At 48.7% G+C, this 19508-nt stretch overlaps 1 protein-coding gene across 1 annotated transcript in view; it reads left to right on the top strand.

The window, feature by feature from the left end:
• The window catches only part of DHX29 (DExH-box helicase 29), a 1426484-nt gene that overhangs the window by 784730 nt on the left and 622246 nt on the right, over positions 1-19508 (top strand). The window contains exon 16 of the mRNA XM_069627279.1: positions 9909-10029. Within this exon, the coding sequence (XP_069483380.1) occupies positions 9909-10029 (121 nt within the window). The remainder of the gene's footprint in view (positions 1-9908; positions 10030-19508) is intronic.

Genomic DNA, 19508 nt, shown 5'->3' with positions numbered 1-19508 from the left:
GTCGTTATGGTCACAACGTCTGGTTAAGGAGTTTGTCAAATGACTGGTCTGTTCGTTCCCGCCGGTGAAGGCTCCAGATCCGGCGTGGGAGCTCAATGTGGTGCTGACTAGGCTTGCGGGCCCTCCATTCGAACCTATGCAGACAGTTCCACTGAAGTTCTTGTCGTGGAAGACAGCGTTCCTCGTGGCCATCACCTCTGCACAACAGGTGGGTGAGATTCAGGCCCTGTCCTGTAAGCCACCTTATTTGACTTTTCACGACACAAGGGTGGTGCTGAGGACACACCCCTCCTTCATGCTCAAGGTGCCGTCAGACTTTCATCTAAACGAGTCCTTGGTGTTACCTGTGTTTTTTCTGACACCTTTGTCGCCAGCTCAAAGGACTTTACAATCACTGGATGTAGCTAGAGTGCTGAAGTTCTATGTGGACCGCACAAAGAGTTTCCGGAAGAGATTGTAACTTTTTGTGAACTTTGGCCCTGTGAACCATGGGAAGGCCCCCTCTCCAAGGCTTCCATTTCCAGGTGGCTCTCCGGCTGTATCACCCATTGCTACCGGTTGGCAAAATGACTGTTGCCTGGCCGTCCGAGAGCCCATTCGACCTGAGCGATCGCTGCTATTACAGCGTTCCTGTCCGGTGTGCCCTTGCTGGACATCTGCGGGGCTGCTACGTGGAAGTTGACGCACAACTTCACGAAATTCTACTGCGTCGACGGGGATTCCAGGGAGGAGTCTAGAGTCGGCCAAGCAGTGCTGCGCAACCTGTTCGCTTGAAGGTAAGCCTGGTGAGGAGGTGCTTATGTTGAGCCTTGCCACCTCCCTTGCATGTGTGTACTGCTATGTATTCTTTATTCATGAGCATCTGAATCCATGCCAGACACCATGCTGGAGAAGGAACAAGTTACTTACCTGTAACTGTTCTCCAGCATCGGTCTGCCATGGATTCACATGCGAACCCTCCCGCCTACCCCTCTGCGGCTCTTCTCTTGGTCCTACTGCAACTTTCCGTGCTACCATATCTGACGATGGCTGCCAGAGGAGGCTCTTAGGTGGAGGGCAGTCATTGGCTGGAGGCAGTATGACCCAGAGCTCAGTGATTGGTTGTTGGGAGAAAGATAGTTCAGAAATGAAACTGAAACTGATTTTTTCTTTAACAGGATTCCCAGCCTGACGACGGAGAAAATTCCTGAGCATGTGAATCCATGCCAGACCCATGATGGAGAACAACAGTTATAGGTAAGTAACTTGTTCCTTCTCAGTTTTTATGCTTTGCTTTTCCCCTATTGCATCTGCATGCTCCAAAGTATTTGCAAGGTTGCCCTCGTCGATTGTCCTATTGCCTCCCTGATTAGGTGATTCCTTGCTTCTATCTTTCATTCCTGTCCATCCCCTCGAGACTGCCTCTCCCCAACTTTCACCCCACACCCTGTGCACCCCCTTGAAAAGTGAGTTGTTGAACACAGCCCTCAACCTCCGGGGGAAACCGGCTCAAGCCCACTTACCGACTTTACTAGAGGCCAACTGGACCTCTTCCGAATCGGAGTAAAACATTGTACTTGCAGTTAGTTTAGTTTGTGCTCCATTAGGCGGCCATCACAGGTGTCTTTAGTGGTAGCTTCTGCCTCTGTTCGTGTCTTTCCGACCGCGTATGGTGGTGATGATTCGGGTGGAGGATAGTCAGTTCTTGCGTGGCGGGTGGCCGACTTTTGTGGGTGGAGGCTTTAGGATCTATGGAAAAACTAGTTGTGCAGCCTCATCGTTGTCGCAACCATCTTTTGGGGGAGATCCTCTCACGCTTGATGGCCTTGTCGCTTTTTTTTAATCGGGCCATTAATACTGCATCTGCTTTCCACCCGGGTCTAGGGTTTGGCGGCATCTCTCAGCTTAGTTTCATCCTGTGCCGTTCTCTTTTCGATGTCTTCATTCTCCCTATCGGGATTCAAGAGTCTTTCCGCTTCTTTCATGTTGCGAATTTGCCATGAATTGCCCTCTAGGAGTGTAGGGTGAAGTTCAATGCAGTAGGGAACTCCCATTGAAACAGCACTTTCTTTTCCCTGCAGCCATTCTGTTAGTGGTTTTAGGGCTTTCCTCTTCAAGAGCATTGTTGCTGCTAGGTCTTGGTACAGGATAATTGATGCTTCCCTGAATTGGATGCGTGTGAACATTCTCGCTTCCTGCAAGATCTCCTCCTTGACCCTGGAGAAGTGTACTCGCTCCAGTACATCCGGGGGCGTGGAGATACCTTGTCTTGGACTGGTTTTGTGGACTCTGTCGAGTTCGAGTGGGGTACTGTCAGGCGTTGGGATAAGATGAAATGGGTCTCGCGTGAAGTCACCTAGTTTCGCGTATGTGACTGAGTTTGGGATGCCCCGTAAATAAGTAGATGTTGTTGCGATGGGAGCGATTCTCTGAGTCTTCTTGCTTGAGTTTGAGATTCGCATCACGCTTCCAGTACGAGATTCTGTCTGACCCTTACCCAATTTTCAAAGGTTTGCTCGCATAGTGTGGTCTCTATCTCAGCGGTTCTGCTTTCCATCTCATCTATGAGTTTGTCCAGGGCTGTGATCTTCCTCGTTATTTCCTCTGTGCCCTTTTGTATTCTTTAGTCATAGCTTGGAGATCAGCCTTGGTTACTGTGTGTGTGGGGGGAGAGTTAGTGGATTCTGGGTCTCCTCCTTGGGTCAGTGAGTCCCCTCTTTCCCCCCTCTTTGTTTTTACCGTATTGGGATTTACCAGCAGGGTGGAGAGTCCATTTGCCTTGCTGCTTTAGGGTTTTTTGCCATTTCCCCTCCCCCCCCTCGTTGCAGGCTGGGCATTCCGGTTGGAGTTTGCACTTCGGTTATGAGGTGTATAGAGGGGAACTCGGACAGGTCCTTTCAGTGGAGTGCCCTGGCTCTGTATTTTGCAGCTGCTCTTGATTGTATATATGCTGCAGATTCCTTCTTGCGTGGGACCTACTTTGTTTGCCTTGATTCGCATTCCTGGCCAATTCCGCTCCTATTGCCCTCTCTTCAGGGTATGCTCCTCTAAGGCGGGAGTGTGCTAATAGCCCTCCAGGTGCTGAGTGTGGTTATTGTTCTCTTCACTGGTGCCTGCTGGATGAGTGGCATCTCCACCATTGCTGGTTTTGAGGTGCCTTATGCGCACTTAGCTCCCCCGTCCTGCTCCCAGGGTAGAGCTTCTGTATGCTTCAGAAGGATTTGCTTGGGTGACTGCCGGCGACCCTGGCCTGTCTCTCTGGCTCCTCTGGTGCGGTTGGGGGGATGTAGGATCAGGGATGGGGCGTGTTTCCCCCTCTTCCCCCCACCGTTACCTTTCCCAGTTCCAAGCTCCCTTCATTGGGGGCAGTGCGCACATGTGGCTTTCCCCCGGGGCTCCATTGCTTTCACAGGGGCCAGAGAGATTGGTGCGATGGTGGATGAGTGCTTCTCGAACAGATCATCTCGAATCCCTCATGGACTTCAAGCAGTGCGGTTGTCTTGGCGGTGTAGGTCCCAGGTGGGGTTAGGTGCCCCCAGGTGATTGGGGGGCGCCCACTTGCGGGACCCTGCTACTTCGCCCTGCTTCATCCCTAACGTCCGGAACTCTGGGACGGGGGGGGGGGGGGTTGATGCTGCTGTTGAGGGCGGCTTTGTTGTTTCTGAAGGGGCCTCCAAGGACGTCTCCAGACGTGGAGACCCTGTGCTCCCCGTAATACTCTGCATCGCCTGGAGGGAGCGCTTCACAAAAGTGGATCCAGTTGAGGAGCCCGGGCAGCACCACCGGAGTGCCGCGCCAGATCCTATCTCTGTTGTTGCTCCCCTCTCTGGGCTGAGGCCGTGCGCAATGGCGGTACGCTTAGATGCGTCGCAGTACGCAGGGTGCTTCGAGGACATAATTCATGGAGCTCTGTGTTCGCCCGGGTTCCGCTTTCTTGTGGCGATCTAGCCGGTTGCTGCTGCAGAGCTATGCTAGTTGCATGGTGGTTGTATCTCCCCTGCAAGGCTTATTGTGCTGGTTCACTCCTTCCATGGGTGTGATGGAGGCGAAAGTCGCATGTGTGGCGCGGCTGTCGGCGGGCATATCGAGCTGCATTAAGCAGTCCACAACTCACTGCGGACTGCCCTTACTCCGAGACTTGGGTGTGTCGCAACTCAACTGCCATTTTGTCCTCCCCGTCGGGTGTGCAGCCGCTGCAATCCGCTTCCTGGTACACCTGCATAGGATTACTGCGTGTGCACAAACTTGTCAGTTTGTCTACATATTGCATTCTTTCATAACCCGTGTATCTGTCCATTTGGACCCATAATACAGTACTTGCTCATTCCTCAGTCCCCTTAGTTCCCCCAGTAAGGTGCAGAATGGGTCTTGTTTTGTTTTTTGGCATAAAAAGGCAGCAGATTTATTTCCACAATATCATAAAAACCACACTGCACACATTAGTGGAAAATACCTCTGAAGATGCGGCGACTGCTCTGTGTCCAACAACCTGCTTCCCCCTTTCCTTCCAAAAGTCCACTGTAGGCCCAACTCTCCCAACCGTTTGCGCCTAAGCCTCGCCTGCCCTTGCAGGTGTTCCTGGGCGGGGAGAGCACTGTTTCTTTGGGGAAAGCTGAGCCCTTATTGTTACCACCAGACGCCCCTGCCGCTTAGGCTCCCAAGAGGCTCTGGTCTGAGAAGAGGGAAGACCCTTCCGGCTTTCTCCTGGCTCATCCGAAGTGTGTCTCTTGTGCTTGGTCGCCCAAACACTGCCACGCCAAGGTGGGTTACCGTCCACCGTGGCTCCCCCCTTCCTTATGTTATATTTCCAGGAGTTTAGTGCATATATTTCAATAAGAGATCCATCCCCAATACTGTACACCATCCTTAAGGTAATATTTCAAGTTAATCAGGCCGTGCCTGATCTGTGTGAAGCCTCTGCCCCTGCAGACTTTAGTCATTGCACAATTCAATTTTCTTCTCCACTGCTGAGTGGCTCTCTGCATCCCTCCACTCCTGTCTCGGGATTATTTCCAACCAGATGATTTCCGTCTCTCCCAATTGCGCCACCAGCTCCTGTAACGAGAACATCATATCCCTCATCAAAGCCCCCCTCCCCAGGCTCGTCAAATCGTTACCCCCCAGGTGTATAACCAATATGTCCGTTTTTTGCTGCTTCCCCAGCAGTTTGCGCACGTGCCCATGCAACTGCGCCCATTTCATCCCTGGCACCCTGTGCCACCAGACCCTGAATTCGCCGGCAGTCAACTCTTCCTGCTCTGCCGTCCAGCTCGTCCCTGCCCTCGATACAAATGAGTGTCCCATCACCCAGACGGATCTCCTTCTCTTCCGAGCCGCCACTAGTGGGATGAGAAGCAGCATGTTAACCCTAAAGTTTCTCTGGTCTGATGTATCTCTTAAAACACCCCGATCTCCATCTCCCGATATTTGATGTCCTCCGCCCCTAAGCCCCCGGTTGCCGCGGACGTGGCTGCCCCTATCCTAAAAGAGTGGGTCCCGAACACCCCTTCTGTTTACCCAATTTTCCTCAGTGCCATGTCCATGACCCCTCTAAACTGGAAGCGGCTCAATGCGGACCCATCCCTGTGAATGAGAAGAGGACACCCCCCTCCCCATCATCAGCCTTTGCTGGATAAAGGCAGCCAGTTCCCTGACTGGGCATACTGTGTTCCCTTCGATGGGTTGGAGAGACACTGTACACCCATTCCCCTCCTGGCCATCCGTCATGCGCACATCCCCTCTTAGTAGAAACCCTGTTCCCTCGGCATCCCTGTTCTCCAGTACCAGTTTGCTCACCCTAAATGCCCCAAAGAAAGCCAGTGTGAAGGCTGCCTTGAACAAAACCCTCTGATATTCGTTGTGGCATACTTCCCCTAGGGATTTGACCAATCTATGCAGTTTCACAATGTCATCGGGTTTCTTCACCACCTGCTTTGCCCAGCCCTTCATGGCCATTATAACGTAATGCGCCTCCGTGGGGTCACTTTTGTCCTCCAATTTAAAGCAATGGGCTATCCAGGCTCTGGTCTTCCCTGAACGCCAGCACCAGCCCACAAAGGTCCTTACCAGCAGCTTCCTCTGCCCCACACACAAGAAATCCTCTTGGAAGGCCAAGAACCGTTCCCAGCATGCCTTTTATCTTCATGCCGTGCCTGGTGCTAGTGCCGTGTGAATCAGAGAACTCCGATCGCCCCAATCATGCCCCGCCACTGAGTTTTGAATGGGGTCATCACCTCGCTTGCTTCTGGACAATTCCCTCGGAACCTTTCCCAATGTAAACGAGAGAGAGAATCAGCAGCTACATTTTTGACCCCAGAAATATGTTGTGTCCTGACTTCAATGTTTAAGGCAAGGATGCTTTCGTTGAGTTCCCTCAGCAATCTTAAAACCCTTGTATTGTTAGATGACCCCTGGTTTATGATCTGGACAACTGCCTGGTTCTGCGACCACAGCAACACCTTTCTGTCCTTTAAGCGCTTGCCCCACATTTTAAAGGCTACCACAATGGGGAACAGCTCGAGTAACGCGATGTCCCTAGTGATCCCCTGTTGATGCCACTCCGCGGGCCATGCCATACCACACCAATTGTTGTCCAGAATTGCCCCAAAACCCAGGAAACCTGATGAATCCGTGAATAGCCTGAGCCTGTCGCTGCTGGTCCAATCCTCCCTCCATAGCAGTACCCCATTGAAATCCTCCAAAAATGTCTCCCACATCTCGAGGTCCTCCCTTACTTCGGATCCCAGCCTGACATGTTGACGGGCATGTGGCAACCCCACTGTTTTGAGCTCGACACTTCTTGCAAACACTTTACCTACCGGGATGACTTTCCCCACAAAATTGAGATTACCTGCCAGCGACTGGAGCTCCTTCAGGGTCGCCTTACTCTTCCCCTTCAAGCCCCTGATGGTCTCCTTCAATTTCATCACCTTGTCCTGTGGGAGTCTGCACTCCCCCTTGACTGCGTCAATTTCTATTCTTAGGAATGTCAAGCAGGTAGTTTCCCCTTCGGCTAGTGGGACCCCCATCCCCTTCATCAACCCTGGAATGTTCTCATGAGGAACCCGCACTCCCCGGTCCCTTGTTTACTGATGAACAAAAAATCATGGTCCAGAGCCCTCGTCCACCTCTGCGATCTTGCTCCGACGCCAGCCGCTGGGTTCCCGGGCTCCTGCCCTCACTTATTCAGCCTTCGGATCCTTTGGCTGCTGCAGCGACCTTCCTCCTCGTTGCAGCGGCTACTCCTCACTTCCCGATCCTGGTCCGACGCTGGCTGCTGCGGTCCCAGGCTCCAGCCCTCGCTCACCCCGTGCTTGGCACCTTTGGTTGCTGTAGCGACCCTCCTTCCTGGCTGCAACGGCAGCTCTGCGCTCTGTGTCTCCGATTGAGACCTTCCCTTGCCAGGCAGCACTTCGAGACGAAAGTGGAAGCTGCGAAACAAAATCCTTCCACGAAGTTCGGGTGGGTGTCCTTCTACAGGGGCTGGATGCTTCCTGCAGTAAGGAGCCCGCCCGTTATAAAGGGGCAACCCCGCCCCTTTCCTTTGTTGCCCTTAGTGGGCTTTTTGGCATTTCTGCCGCGCTTTGACCAGCCCCTCCCCCTTACCCAGGAGGAGGACCCCACACCGGTTATGGGGGTGCCTCCTCCATTTCCTTCGTCCTTCCGTCGTCACTGGCATACTGCTTGTTTGCGCCATGAATTGGGCATTAAATTACTCCCATGTAATGAAAACATGTGTATGAAAACATTTTTTAAAGTCTTGAAAGCCATTATATAGGCTCACAGGTTGTCCCATTTCAGGTGTGAACTAATCAACCAGTCTTGACTTTTTCACTCACCGTATTTATAAACTTAGGAATGCAAAAAGACATGTGCCAACAATGTCAAATATTGATTTGAGAGAACATTTTGCATAATATTATGAAACAATAATGCAAATGCAGTAGATGAATGGGAAAAGTAGGCAAGGTGTTGAGCACATTTCTAGCTTTAGAATGTTCACATTCGGCTGTTATTTTGCATACTGGTAACTGTTATGCGCAGAATTAAGGTTTTTTTCCTGCCAATGTCTGTATAGGATTTATTTAGAGCGAACCTTGAAAGCAAACAATGACATGCTGTACAAACACGGGGAGACTACAGAGATAGAATAATGCTCGGGAAAGCCAACGGTACTTATGCCAATTAAGAGCCGAGGTCATATCGACCAGGTTTACATACATGTAGCTCTCCAGCTTGTAGAACGTGAATGTTTTTACTGTGGCAGGGTTCTTGCAGCACGTTTTATTCTTCCTATTATCTATGATGCAATGAACGCACAAGCTTTGGCCTTGTTGCAGTTCAGCGCATATAATACATGTATAATATAGACTGGAATTAAATAAACTATTGTTGCCTTGGTTTTTGAGTATCCCTGCCCTAGGCTCACGGGAATCTGTTACAGGGCCACCTTCTAATGTTATACTGCCTACATCACTATGCTTGCCCCGTGAGGCTGGTTGTACATTTGCCCCCTCAGGTTCAGATGCACCTTTACATGGGCACATGACTTTCTCCGATGGAAGTATCTGCCAGGTTTGCACCACCATTTGATTTGATTTGAATATTTGTATCACGCTCATAACGGACAAAACCATATAGTGGTACAGCTGACAAAAGTGATGAAAGGACCAGATTGAAGCCACCATCCGATTTGAACATAAGTCATATCACAAACATGTTGTAGACCACTATCTAAACAGCAATATTTTAATGCCCTACGGAATTGATGGAGTGTCCAGAGCCCTGATCTCTCTGGGAATACTGTTCCAGAGCCTTGGATCGAAGACCGCAAATCTTCTGTCCCCCCTTGATACAAACGTGGATGAGGGAGTGCGCATAAATAATTGATCCTGTGATCATAAACGCCTGGCTGATAAATGCTAATCTTATCCCTCAAATAGTCCGGAGCTAGTCCATTCAAGCATTTGAATACAAGGCATGCTACTTTAAAATTGATGCATTCTTCCACAGCCAGCCAATGTAGTGCTCGCCAGAAAGGGGATACATGGCCAGTTTTACTCAGTCCGCAGGCCAATCTACCTGCCGCATTTTGGGCCTTTTGTAGCCTATAAAGTTGTTTTGCTGGAATGCCCATCAAAAGACTATTACAATTGTCCAGATGGGCATTAGTCAAAGCCCCCACCACTGTGGCATGGTCTTCTTGTGGAATGTAGGGCAAAACCTGTCGAAGTAATCGCAATGAGTAAAAAACTGCCTGTACCTTAGCCCCAACCTGGCCTTCACAGCCCATGTTGTCCTGCCAGATACAGCCCAAATTATTTACCTTGGACACAAAGCTTAGCTCCACACCCAAAAGGCTGGTTGTTCTTTAAGAGCTGTGAGTAGCTGTTTAGGCCCAAACAAGATGCAATGTGTTTTAGAAGCATTCAATTGCAGCTGGCTGATGGACATCCACTCACTAATCTCTTGTAAGCAATAACTGACCCTAACAAGGGTTTCTTCAAAGTTAACAATTTTGATGAAGATCTGGGTATCATCAGCATAGGACTGATAACTCATCCCATGACTCCTCAAGATCTCCATCAATGGTTGAAGATATAAGTTAAAAAGAAGTGGCGATAAAGAGGACTCCTGCGGTACTTCACAACCTATGGTAATGGAATCTGAGGTGAAGCATCCTAGTTTGACATGTTGTTTGCCGCTCTCTAGGAATGGTTATAACCACTTGAAAGGTGTATGATGGCTACTAAAGAGGCAGACCGAATTCACTTTACAGTGGGCAAAAACGAAGTCTTTTAATTCATTCCAGCTTCCTAGCGCCGTCATTTTAATTAGTCAGTATCGTCTTGATATCTGCCTGTAAGCAATCTAGTAAAATGTGTTTTTACAGCCGTTTAAATAAATTGTTTCCTGTTAACTCTCCACAGATCTCAGTCCACAGTTCAGAACTATCGAGGGAGCAGTATTGATCTTTTTACCAGGTCTGGCTGACATACAGCAGCTGTATGACCTCTTATCATCTGACAAGAGGTTTCACTCAAGGAAGAGGTACAAATGATGTTATATTTAAAAATGGGTAACATGTGAAAGAATTTTGAAAAAACTATTTTGCAGTAAGGTTGACCTAAACTATATTGAGCTGTGGGGAAAGGGTTAAATATATAGTGCAGTGATCCACTTTCTTTCACCACTCCACACACTGCCATAAGGGAGAAGGAGGAGAAAGACAACTTTGGAAAGACATTCATTCGACCTTATTGCAAAAGACATTGTTCTCACTTTTTCACATGGAGCCTTCAAAAAGACAATTGAATTGATGAGAGAAGGTGCACATCTACTTTCTGCATAATATATTTTGATATTTGAATTATACATGAACTGAAGAGCCTAGTATGGAAATACCTTTCATTTTGATTTAGGAACTGTAGTATGTGAAGTAGTTTTTTATTTAACCAATTGTATTCAACCATTAAAACCTATATGGATTTGCAACATCAAGCAAGCAACATAACTTTATGGTCTACTTGATAGATTTTGCTGTCTTCAATCACCCCCTCAATCCTATCCCACACTGTTCATTGGCAGGGTCAACATTCCTCCCTTAATAATAAACATATGAGTCGTATATCAAACCAGGCTAGTGCCATAATGTTCGGAGCACATAATCCCGTGCAATCAGCTGCAGCATGTTGCAGAAATGGCCTCCAGATCGAATATAATTGTGGTCCTGAATTATGAAGTTCATATGTACGTTTCTGTAATGTCATGATCCACACTCCTGCCACCTCTGGTTCTGTGTACTACTGATTATTTGGCCAATGCAAATTCAATCTCTGATTCTCCTTCTCTTTACCCCTCGCTTTACATCACATCTATCTCCTTGGACGTCCTAACATCCTCAACATCAGGATGTTTGTGCCTCTTTTTATATGCATGTTCCGAGACCACTTGTCACAATGTGTCTGCTGATTCATGGCACAATTTTCACATTTGCTTTGTGAAGCGTGATTGGCCCTTGCTTAATGGTGCTACCCCCGCCCCCAAGTATTCCCATCTCTGTTGTATGGTCTTCCATTTAAAGCTTGTTTCTACTACCTGTATTTGCATAATGCACTGGTGAGCCATAGACAGGCTGCTGAAAGCTTGAAATTGGGTGGACCTACCTTCCTCTTCCATGCATACTCCCAATACCTCTACTTGCATGTAGCTCTCAGGCTGCCAGATCCCACCCACTCTGGCAGTTTCGGTTAAGCATATTTACATGATTGTGAGTAAACTGATAAGCTGGCTCTCAAGTGACTTGCTCTATGTATGGCACCACCTGGTATTTTCTTGCATTGCTGTGGTCTCCTCACAGCTGGTGTTTTCTGCCATGCATTTGCATCCCCTTCTCTGTGGCCGTCTGGTTCATGACAGTACCCTGAGTCTTCCAACCATTGTAGTGTACATCACATCACTCTTTCTCCATGAACAAGTTTGTTGCTCTTGCTCAAGCAGAGGGGTAGAGTCGCCATTAATGGTGCTTTTCTCCATGTTCTCAGATATTAATCAACCTGGATCCCTTGTCCACTAATATTGCCCCCCCCTTTCTGAGACTCATCTTGGGGAAACCAGTTGATGTGATGCAGGGTATCTTGGATAATGGTAGGGGGACTTCCTTGGGGAAGTAATTAAAGGATCAGTTCCCCTGGCCTCCAGGGTGTCTTGTTCCCCTTCTGCCGGAGCAGTGGCGTAACACAAAATTTGGGGGCCACCGTGAGCCATGCTGAGGGGCTTCCTCCCACCCCCAACTTGGCAACAAATCACTGGTCGCACCACACTCTGGACCGGCCTAGATTACCACGCTTGCACAATATGCACGAACATGCTGCTGCTGGAGTACGCCGCACACTGCACTAGGAGAAAGAGATAAATATGTGTTTTAATGCATTATAAACCACACTTTCTGAGAAAAATTGGCGAAAAGGCCAGAGCATTTGCAATTGTTTTGTAGGTGAACACCAATCTAAAAATCCAATACATGCAGTCACCAACAGTGCACAGGAACTTAATGCTTTAATTAATATAATGCTTTGCTATTAAAAATGCCATACCACAATGAAAACCTGTCCAACTGGCTGCACAATGTAGACCAGTCTAGCCAAGTAATAACATATTACAGTAAAGCATGCAAGGCCACATTTAGACATACCTAGACTGGTTGCACCAAAATGCCAGTTGAAGCAATAACGCTTATCATGGTTATCTTATCACAGATGCCCAGAAAAATATACAATGCTGCAGTAAGAAATGGCTAGACTGGCAGCATGCAAATGCAAGTCTACCCAGGTAATTACACTTAGCAGGACTGCTTTATCAGAGATGCCTAGTTAAAAAAAAGTCAAGCCAGAAATTACTAAACTGGTTGCACTAAAAAGTCCCTCTAGCCACTAATACCACATAGCAATCCTGCTTAGCCTGGACATGGATGACCATTACGATTTATCGCACAATCCCCACACCCCCCACACATCCCCTCTACCTCCTACCCTCTTCTCCCAAAATCAGCTTCTCTGCTCAGAATTACCCCCACGTCCCTTTTCCTTGTCCCAGTGCCTACGTATGAGGCTCCTTGCTTCATAGGTAAGTACCGGGATGAGGAAGAGTGGGCCTAGGAGTAATGAAGATTACAGGTGATGAGGAAATCCCCAAGGCAGGGGGATGGCCTACAGCAATGAAGAGTCAGGACACAGCTGAGAGGTAAACCAAGTTATTATTAGAGAAAGACAAACAGCAGAATACAGTAATACAGAATGACAAGTGACGGGTGTCAGACGGAGAGCTCTCTTGACGATGTTGGGTGAGAGTGTGTCCTATATAGCCTGGCAGGTTTTCATGACGTTTGTAGACATTTGGTAATACTAGGAAGCAGACATTTGTGAAGAAGCCTTGTGGTTACATGCAAGGTATATTGTGTAGCAAGATCAGTATGCAGCTTTGGCCGTGGCCTGCCAAGCCAAGGCGGGATGTAGGCATGACAGGAGAGCCGGGTGTAGCAAGTGGTCCCAGTTCAAGCCATGTTGAAGGATCTGGGACCTTGCACGAGAGGGCGAGTGCTAAGAGGTATAATATCGGGGCAATCCTGCCACATCAACCCCCCATTTGGTCATCCCGGGGACAGGGTAAAGACCACAGGGCGCTGGTTGGCCTTTTGGGAGGGATGGTACTGGAGAAGGAGGTGGAGCAGTGTTAATTTGGCAGTATATACTCTAATGGGGGACAACTAAGGCCAGTCAAATTCAGGAAATAACAAGGGATGCTTGGGTAGCCTGTGAACGTGAAAAGTGAGCAGTAATCGTTTGTAAGACATTGTAGGCACGACTGCAAGAGAATAGGCTGCCCAATAAATAAGGCAGAGGATGCAATGAGCGGGTATACAGACCAGCGAGGAGGCAAAGCCCCCGTCACATCACATGGGTCGGGTGGAGATGGTCTGTGATGCAGGAGAAGGAGCAAAGGCAATTGCTGAGGCGCTAGACTCACTCGGCTGCCCCACCTCCCCCCAGACCTCTTGTACTGGTGGGCCCTTGTGCCTATACTCCAGGTGTGCAACTTTATTATGTCTGCATGAAGAAGAAACACATTTTGAGAGTGTTGGGCCACCCGCAGAAGGCAGGTGTAGCAGGACGTCAGTGCGCTTTACCTGCCGGCGGCGGCGGTGGTGTTGGTGGTAGAACTCCATAAATTATACCCCTGCAGCAGGGTGTCTTTGTCCTGGACCCCTGGAGGTGACAGCTGGGCTGGTGTTTCCGGCGTCAATGGTGGCGAGGTGTTGTTGTCCTTGTCTTTTGGCTGTGGCACTTTGTTGGCTGGTGGCACTATCGTTACACAGTGCCAGGTGTGGACCCAGGCATCGAGGCCTCTGCAACGGCCTGCAGTGTAGGTTGTCAGCAGGGCCTGGTAGGAAGACCTTTGCAGGTGAACCTTCAGGACCACCCAGTCTCCTGGCAGGAGGCTGTGGCACGGTGCTTTAGGTGGAGGAAGAAGTTCTTCTTGTATTTCCTGGATGTGAGAACTGACAAGGAACATTCGTTTTTTTGCAATATGGCACAACAAGATCATCATTCAGTTGAAAATTAAAAAGCTCTGGAGCCTAGTGGGGCAGTCACTGGCATCCGCATGGGTCTGCCTATTAGAATCTCATGTGTTGACGGGCCAGGCATTCTGCTACCAGTATTTATAATATCCATCAAAACGAGAGGGAGAGCATCTGGCCAGCTTAGGCCTGTTATATGGCACACCTTGGCAAGGCAGTTTTTCAGGTACTCATTTCGAGCAGTGAAACTTTTGAAGAATACGTAGGGTCTTGCAAATGTTTTGGATAGTCTGTCCTGTGAAATGAATGCCCCTGGCAGAATTTATGGATACTGGGAGGCCACAGCGTGGGATGAACTCCTTAAGTAGTCTCTTGGCTACAGTGATCTAATCAGCATATTTACAAAGGTAGGCCTCAGTCCATCTGGAGAATTTGTCTGACGACCAGGACATATTCAAAGGAGGCACATTTTTTCATTTGAGATCAAGTCAATTTGCAAATTCGATGCATTGGTCGGGCATGTCATGTGCCCGGGGAGTTGTTTTAACAGGCTTTCCCGGGTTGTATGTAAGACAAGTGGTGCAGTGGGTGCAGTACTTCTCTGCAATGAAGGGGAACTTGGTAGCTAACCAGTATCTTTGGAACTTTGCAGTACACTTCCCCATACTTGAATGCAACAGAGTGAGCAACACATGCCAAGTATGGCCGGAATGGATGGGGGCCACCAATTGGCCCGTGATATCACTCCCTAGGCGATCAGAGCAACACACACAACCTTTAGTTTCCCACCTCTGTTTCTCGTTCTAGGGGGCAGCCTCTCTGAGGTCCGCCAGTCCGGAAAGGAATGCCAGAGGGTCCTCAAATGCATGGAGAAATGCTGGCACATAATCAGGAGCCGCGTGCCATGGAGGGCTGCGTTTTTGGCATCCTGGTCTGCCAAAGCATTTCCCTGAGAGATGCTGTCTGAACACCGAGTATGGGCCTTACATTTGACAATGGCCAACTCTGTGGATACAAAATAGTGATAAGCAGTGCTTCAACATAGGGTGCAGTGTGGATAGGGGTAACTTGTGCAGTGAGTTAACCGCTGTTTCCAGAACATTCCATAATCATGAGAGATACAAAAGGCATAGCAGGAATCCGTATATATCGTGGCTGTACATTGTGTGGCGATTGTGCAGGCCCTGGTGAGGGCAAAGAGTTCAGCACCTTGTGCTGATCTTACTGATGGGAGCTGGAATGCTTGTATGGGCTCAAGGTGGTACAGACTGCAAATCCTGCCTGTCAATTTCCTGTGGAATCTTCTAAGACACGAGCTGTCAATAAAGTTCTAGGTCAGCATTGGGGCGGGGGACATCTTTGAGTTCGGGTCGTGGAGAAGAAAGAAATGCAGCAAGTCAATCATGCAAGAGACTTGTAGTGGGTAAAAGGGAGGCAGGATTACGAGGGGCACATCTGATGAGGGTGATATTGTTGGTGGAGAGGAGTAATTTTGTCATACGTGGTGAGGCGGACTGCTGATAGGTGTTGTTTTACCTCTGAGGAGTAGTGCCAATGGCGAGGGCGGCACTGCCCCATTTGTGTGGTGTGCCAGTGCGATGGTGTCAACTTTGGAGAGCAGGAGTCCAGTAGCAGTCACTGCCTTTAGACATTTGGGGAAGGTGGAGGCTACCGGGTCTAAATGAGAGCGGCCGTAGGCAAGTGGGCTTTGTAGTTACCCATGATCTGTGTGAGTACACCTATGGCATACCCATCTATCTAATCACAGAACATGGTGAAGGATTTGGAATAATCCGGGAGGGCCAGGGCAGGGGCGATGGAGAGGCCAGTTTAAATTTTGGCAAAAGCAGTGGTATATTCTGTAGATCTGGTTGGTTTATCAGGCAATACATCTAAAAGTATCTTTTGCATGGGCGCAACAACAGAGGCATAATCAAGAATCGAAGGCAGAAAGATTGATCATTCCCACAAAAGGAGCAGAACTGACTCTTGGTGTCAGGGATAGGGCATTGAAGGATGCATGCAACACGGGAGGCATTGTCACTTTTCGTGGATTGGGACAGAAAAGAATGCTGACGCCAGATCAATGCACGTGAAGAAGGTGACAGTGGAAGGGAGGCATAGGATCTGGTACAACTGCCTGAGAAGGGGTGACAGCCTAATTAAGAGCTCTTAAGTCATGTGTGAAACGATACTTGTCTGTCGCTTCTTTGGCCAGAGGGCACAGGCTGTGTCGTAGTATAAAATACTTTGGTCAAGGAGTGATTGAATGGCAGGCTTGATACCTTCTTCAGGGTGAGACCCTATACTCTGGCACTCGTGGCAGAGGAACCTCAGAATTCAAGGTGACGTGTACTGTTGACACCCATAATGAGACAGTGGGTGATTCCAGGAGGTGTGCAATTTTATGGGCCTGGGTGAGGGAAAAGGTACACTCTGGTGGGGTGGGTGGGAACGAAGACTGTTGTAGGAGGAATAAACATTCAACCTGTTTAGACTGTGGAACCTCTAGGTAAATACCCTCCATCGAGCAATACATGATACCATTCATTTTGCACAATAAATCAATACCCAATAAATTGGCAGGTGAACATGGGCTAAGGAGAAAAGCATGTTGGTTGCAAATGGGACCAATTGAAACAGATAAGTTGTTTGACACTGGGTGCGGGATCATTGTCCCAGATATTCCAACAGCATTGATAATTTGCTCAGAGACATTGACATGAGGAAAATACGCCGCCCTTAGTGTAGAGCGTTGGGCAAAGGTATCAACCAAACAGTGTACTTTTTGTCCCTGAATGTTACACTGGAGATAAGGACAGGCCTGGTCCAGCGGGAGCAAAGCAGCAGCCAGAATGGCAGGGTCCTTCTGGAAATGTCATTGTGTTCTGTAGGAGATCAGCATATGCTGGTCACCCCCATCATTTCTGGGAGCAGTGGGACCATATCGCCGTGGTCTGGGGGTTTGATAGGGCATTGCTGGATGAGGAGGCCGGTCTGCTTACTATATCTGCAAAACAGTTGCCCCTGTTGAGGTTGCAGGATGGGCAAAAATAAATGTGTGCATGCTCGTGGAGGCAGCTGGGCCTGGGCCAAAAGGAGGGGGTTGTTGAATGCATTGCTGGCATGAGAAACACGGGCGTCCATGGATGCCTAAGGCAGTTTGATGAGCATGCTGTAAGGCCATTAGGCGGGAGACACCATCTTACTCTTGTCTTTTGAGTTTGTCATAGAAATGCTGGGAAGCTTGTAGTGCTTTTGCAATGTATGGAGCTTGTCACCCAATTTGTACATTTTTGAGATTTCTAGAAGGAGCCCGTTAACAAAATGCAATACAAGGGCAGGTTGAGCCTGTTCACCATCATAAGCAATGCCGGAGTATTGAGTAACCCTGTATGTCAGGCTAGACTGGCAGTCAGCAAGGGATTCAGACTGTTTCGTGTTTACGGCTGCAATTTTGCTCCAGTCTGATTTGACAGGGCATTTCTGTTTGAGGGCGGTGAGCACCTCGACACTAGCAAAAATGGCAGTGGCGGCAAGGAGAGTATCAGGACATTGGAGTCTGTCCATAATCTGTTTGTATAGAGTATTTTTGAGTACTGCTCGGAGGAGCTGCTTAAGATCCTCAACCATGGGATCATAACACACAATTACAGTGGTCAAATGTTCCATAAATGCAGCAGATTTGTCAGGCAGTGTGGGGAATTGCTGTGCCATATGATACAAGTCAGTGGAGCTCCATGGCGTGTGTATTCTAATAGCAGGATTAGCGACATCAGGTTGAGGGTAGGTGCGCATGGGCAAAAGGGCAGGTTCCCCTTGGGCAGCAGCCGACACATCCATGGTGTGAAGTGAAGGGGGACTTATCCATTAAGAGTGTGAAAGTTGAATGTCTTGTTTAGTAAGGAGACACATGGCCGCATTGGCAAAGGGGTGACCCTGGATCTGCTGAGACAATATATCTGCGTGTGAAGGCAGGGGACCACTGGAGTTCTAGGCAGTGCCACCTCTGATAAGTGGAGGCTGCATTCAGCGTTGAGGAAACCGGCGGGGTCTGTTTGGCAGCTCTGCTGGCAAAATGAGGTGAATAGTGCATGGGCGTAGCAGCAGCCGGGGAAAGTGATAGAGGAAGAGGTGGATGGAGATGCATCAGCTGAGGCAGAGGAAGTTTGGGTGGTCAAAAGGGAGGGAGCTGCCGGAGTTGATGGCGGATGTTGCACCGTCACTGGGCAGGATAGGGTGGGTCCTGGGTGTGGTAGGTGCCACAAGAAACAAACTAGGTATACCAGGCGTGTTTGGCAAGCATGGGGTAGGAACCGATCCTCCCTCTTAGGCGAGCCTGCAGGAAAATCTTAAAGAGCTCTGGCGTAACTGCAGACGTTCAGTGGTAATGGCATACCACAATTTATGTATAAATGGAGACATTTAGTGGTAATGGCATACCACTGCAACATGCGGGGAGGCAGTGGCAACGGCAAACCCGATGTTAACCACATAAAACCCACTTCAAGAGAGTAAACAACCTTAGCATCTTTCAACGAATCTACATAAACACTATGCCTCACTATAGCACCTTGACTGTGTGTAGATGCAGAACCTCTAAGAGAAAACAGCTGGCATAAACAACAGAGATATTTCAATGCACTTGACAACATAAGACACAAACGCGCAAGCCAAAAAAACGATATGCAGTAACCAACTGCAATGCAATTAACTACAACACTCAAAAAACAAATCCTCAATAGCAGGCACGGGACATTGGCATGACACTTCCCTGCAGAGCTAACAATGCCACTTCCCCTCCCTCCCTGCCTCAGCTACAGTGTGTTCAGTGCAGAAATAGGGAAGTGGCCAACGCCCAGCACTGAAAGGCTGCGCACATCAGAAAAGGGAAGTTGCCCTGGCACAGGCTGTAAGTAGCTTTTCTAAGTGCTATAGTGTTGTAATGAACAGTTTACTAGGTTTCAATAGGGAACAGGGAAGGTGGGTCAGTAAGGCAAGAGTGTGCCAAGTCAATGTCCCTCCTAGTGAGGTGAGGCCTTGGTGTCAGCGAAAATGATTCCAACATGAAGCCATCAATATATATTATGTTTTATTTTTTTATATTTAGACTGAGTCAGACATGTTCCTTTAGGATGCTGTGGCTGCCGGGTCCGTCATTGGAGCAGGGGAGTGAATTTAAGTTGAGGTGGGAACTTACTGGAATGGGAGCGAGTCCTGTTTGGTGATTAGGGCCAGGTGGGAGGCATTGGGCGAGTGAAATTGTTGCACCCTCAAATGGTATGCAAAGTGTGTAGCAATATAGGGATGCTAGTGTGAATGTAAAAAAACGAGGGCAGCAAAGGAAATGGATTGAGGCCAGACTTGGAGGGAGGCAAAGAAAATAGATTGAGGCCAAACTTGGCATATACCACAGTCATACTACAATCCAGCGCAACGCGCTTTAAAACAC

Source organism: Ambystoma mexicanum, chromosome 6p, assembly GCF_040938575.1.
Source record: "Ambystoma mexicanum isolate Mex_15411 chromosome 6p, UKY_AmexF1_1, whole genome shotgun sequence".
NCBI classification, from domain to species: Eukaryota; Metazoa; Chordata; class Amphibia; order Caudata; family Ambystomatidae; genus Ambystoma; species Ambystoma mexicanum.
Note: the sequence above shows the minus strand (reverse complement) of the source record. Positions and strands in the feature narration are given on the sequence as shown.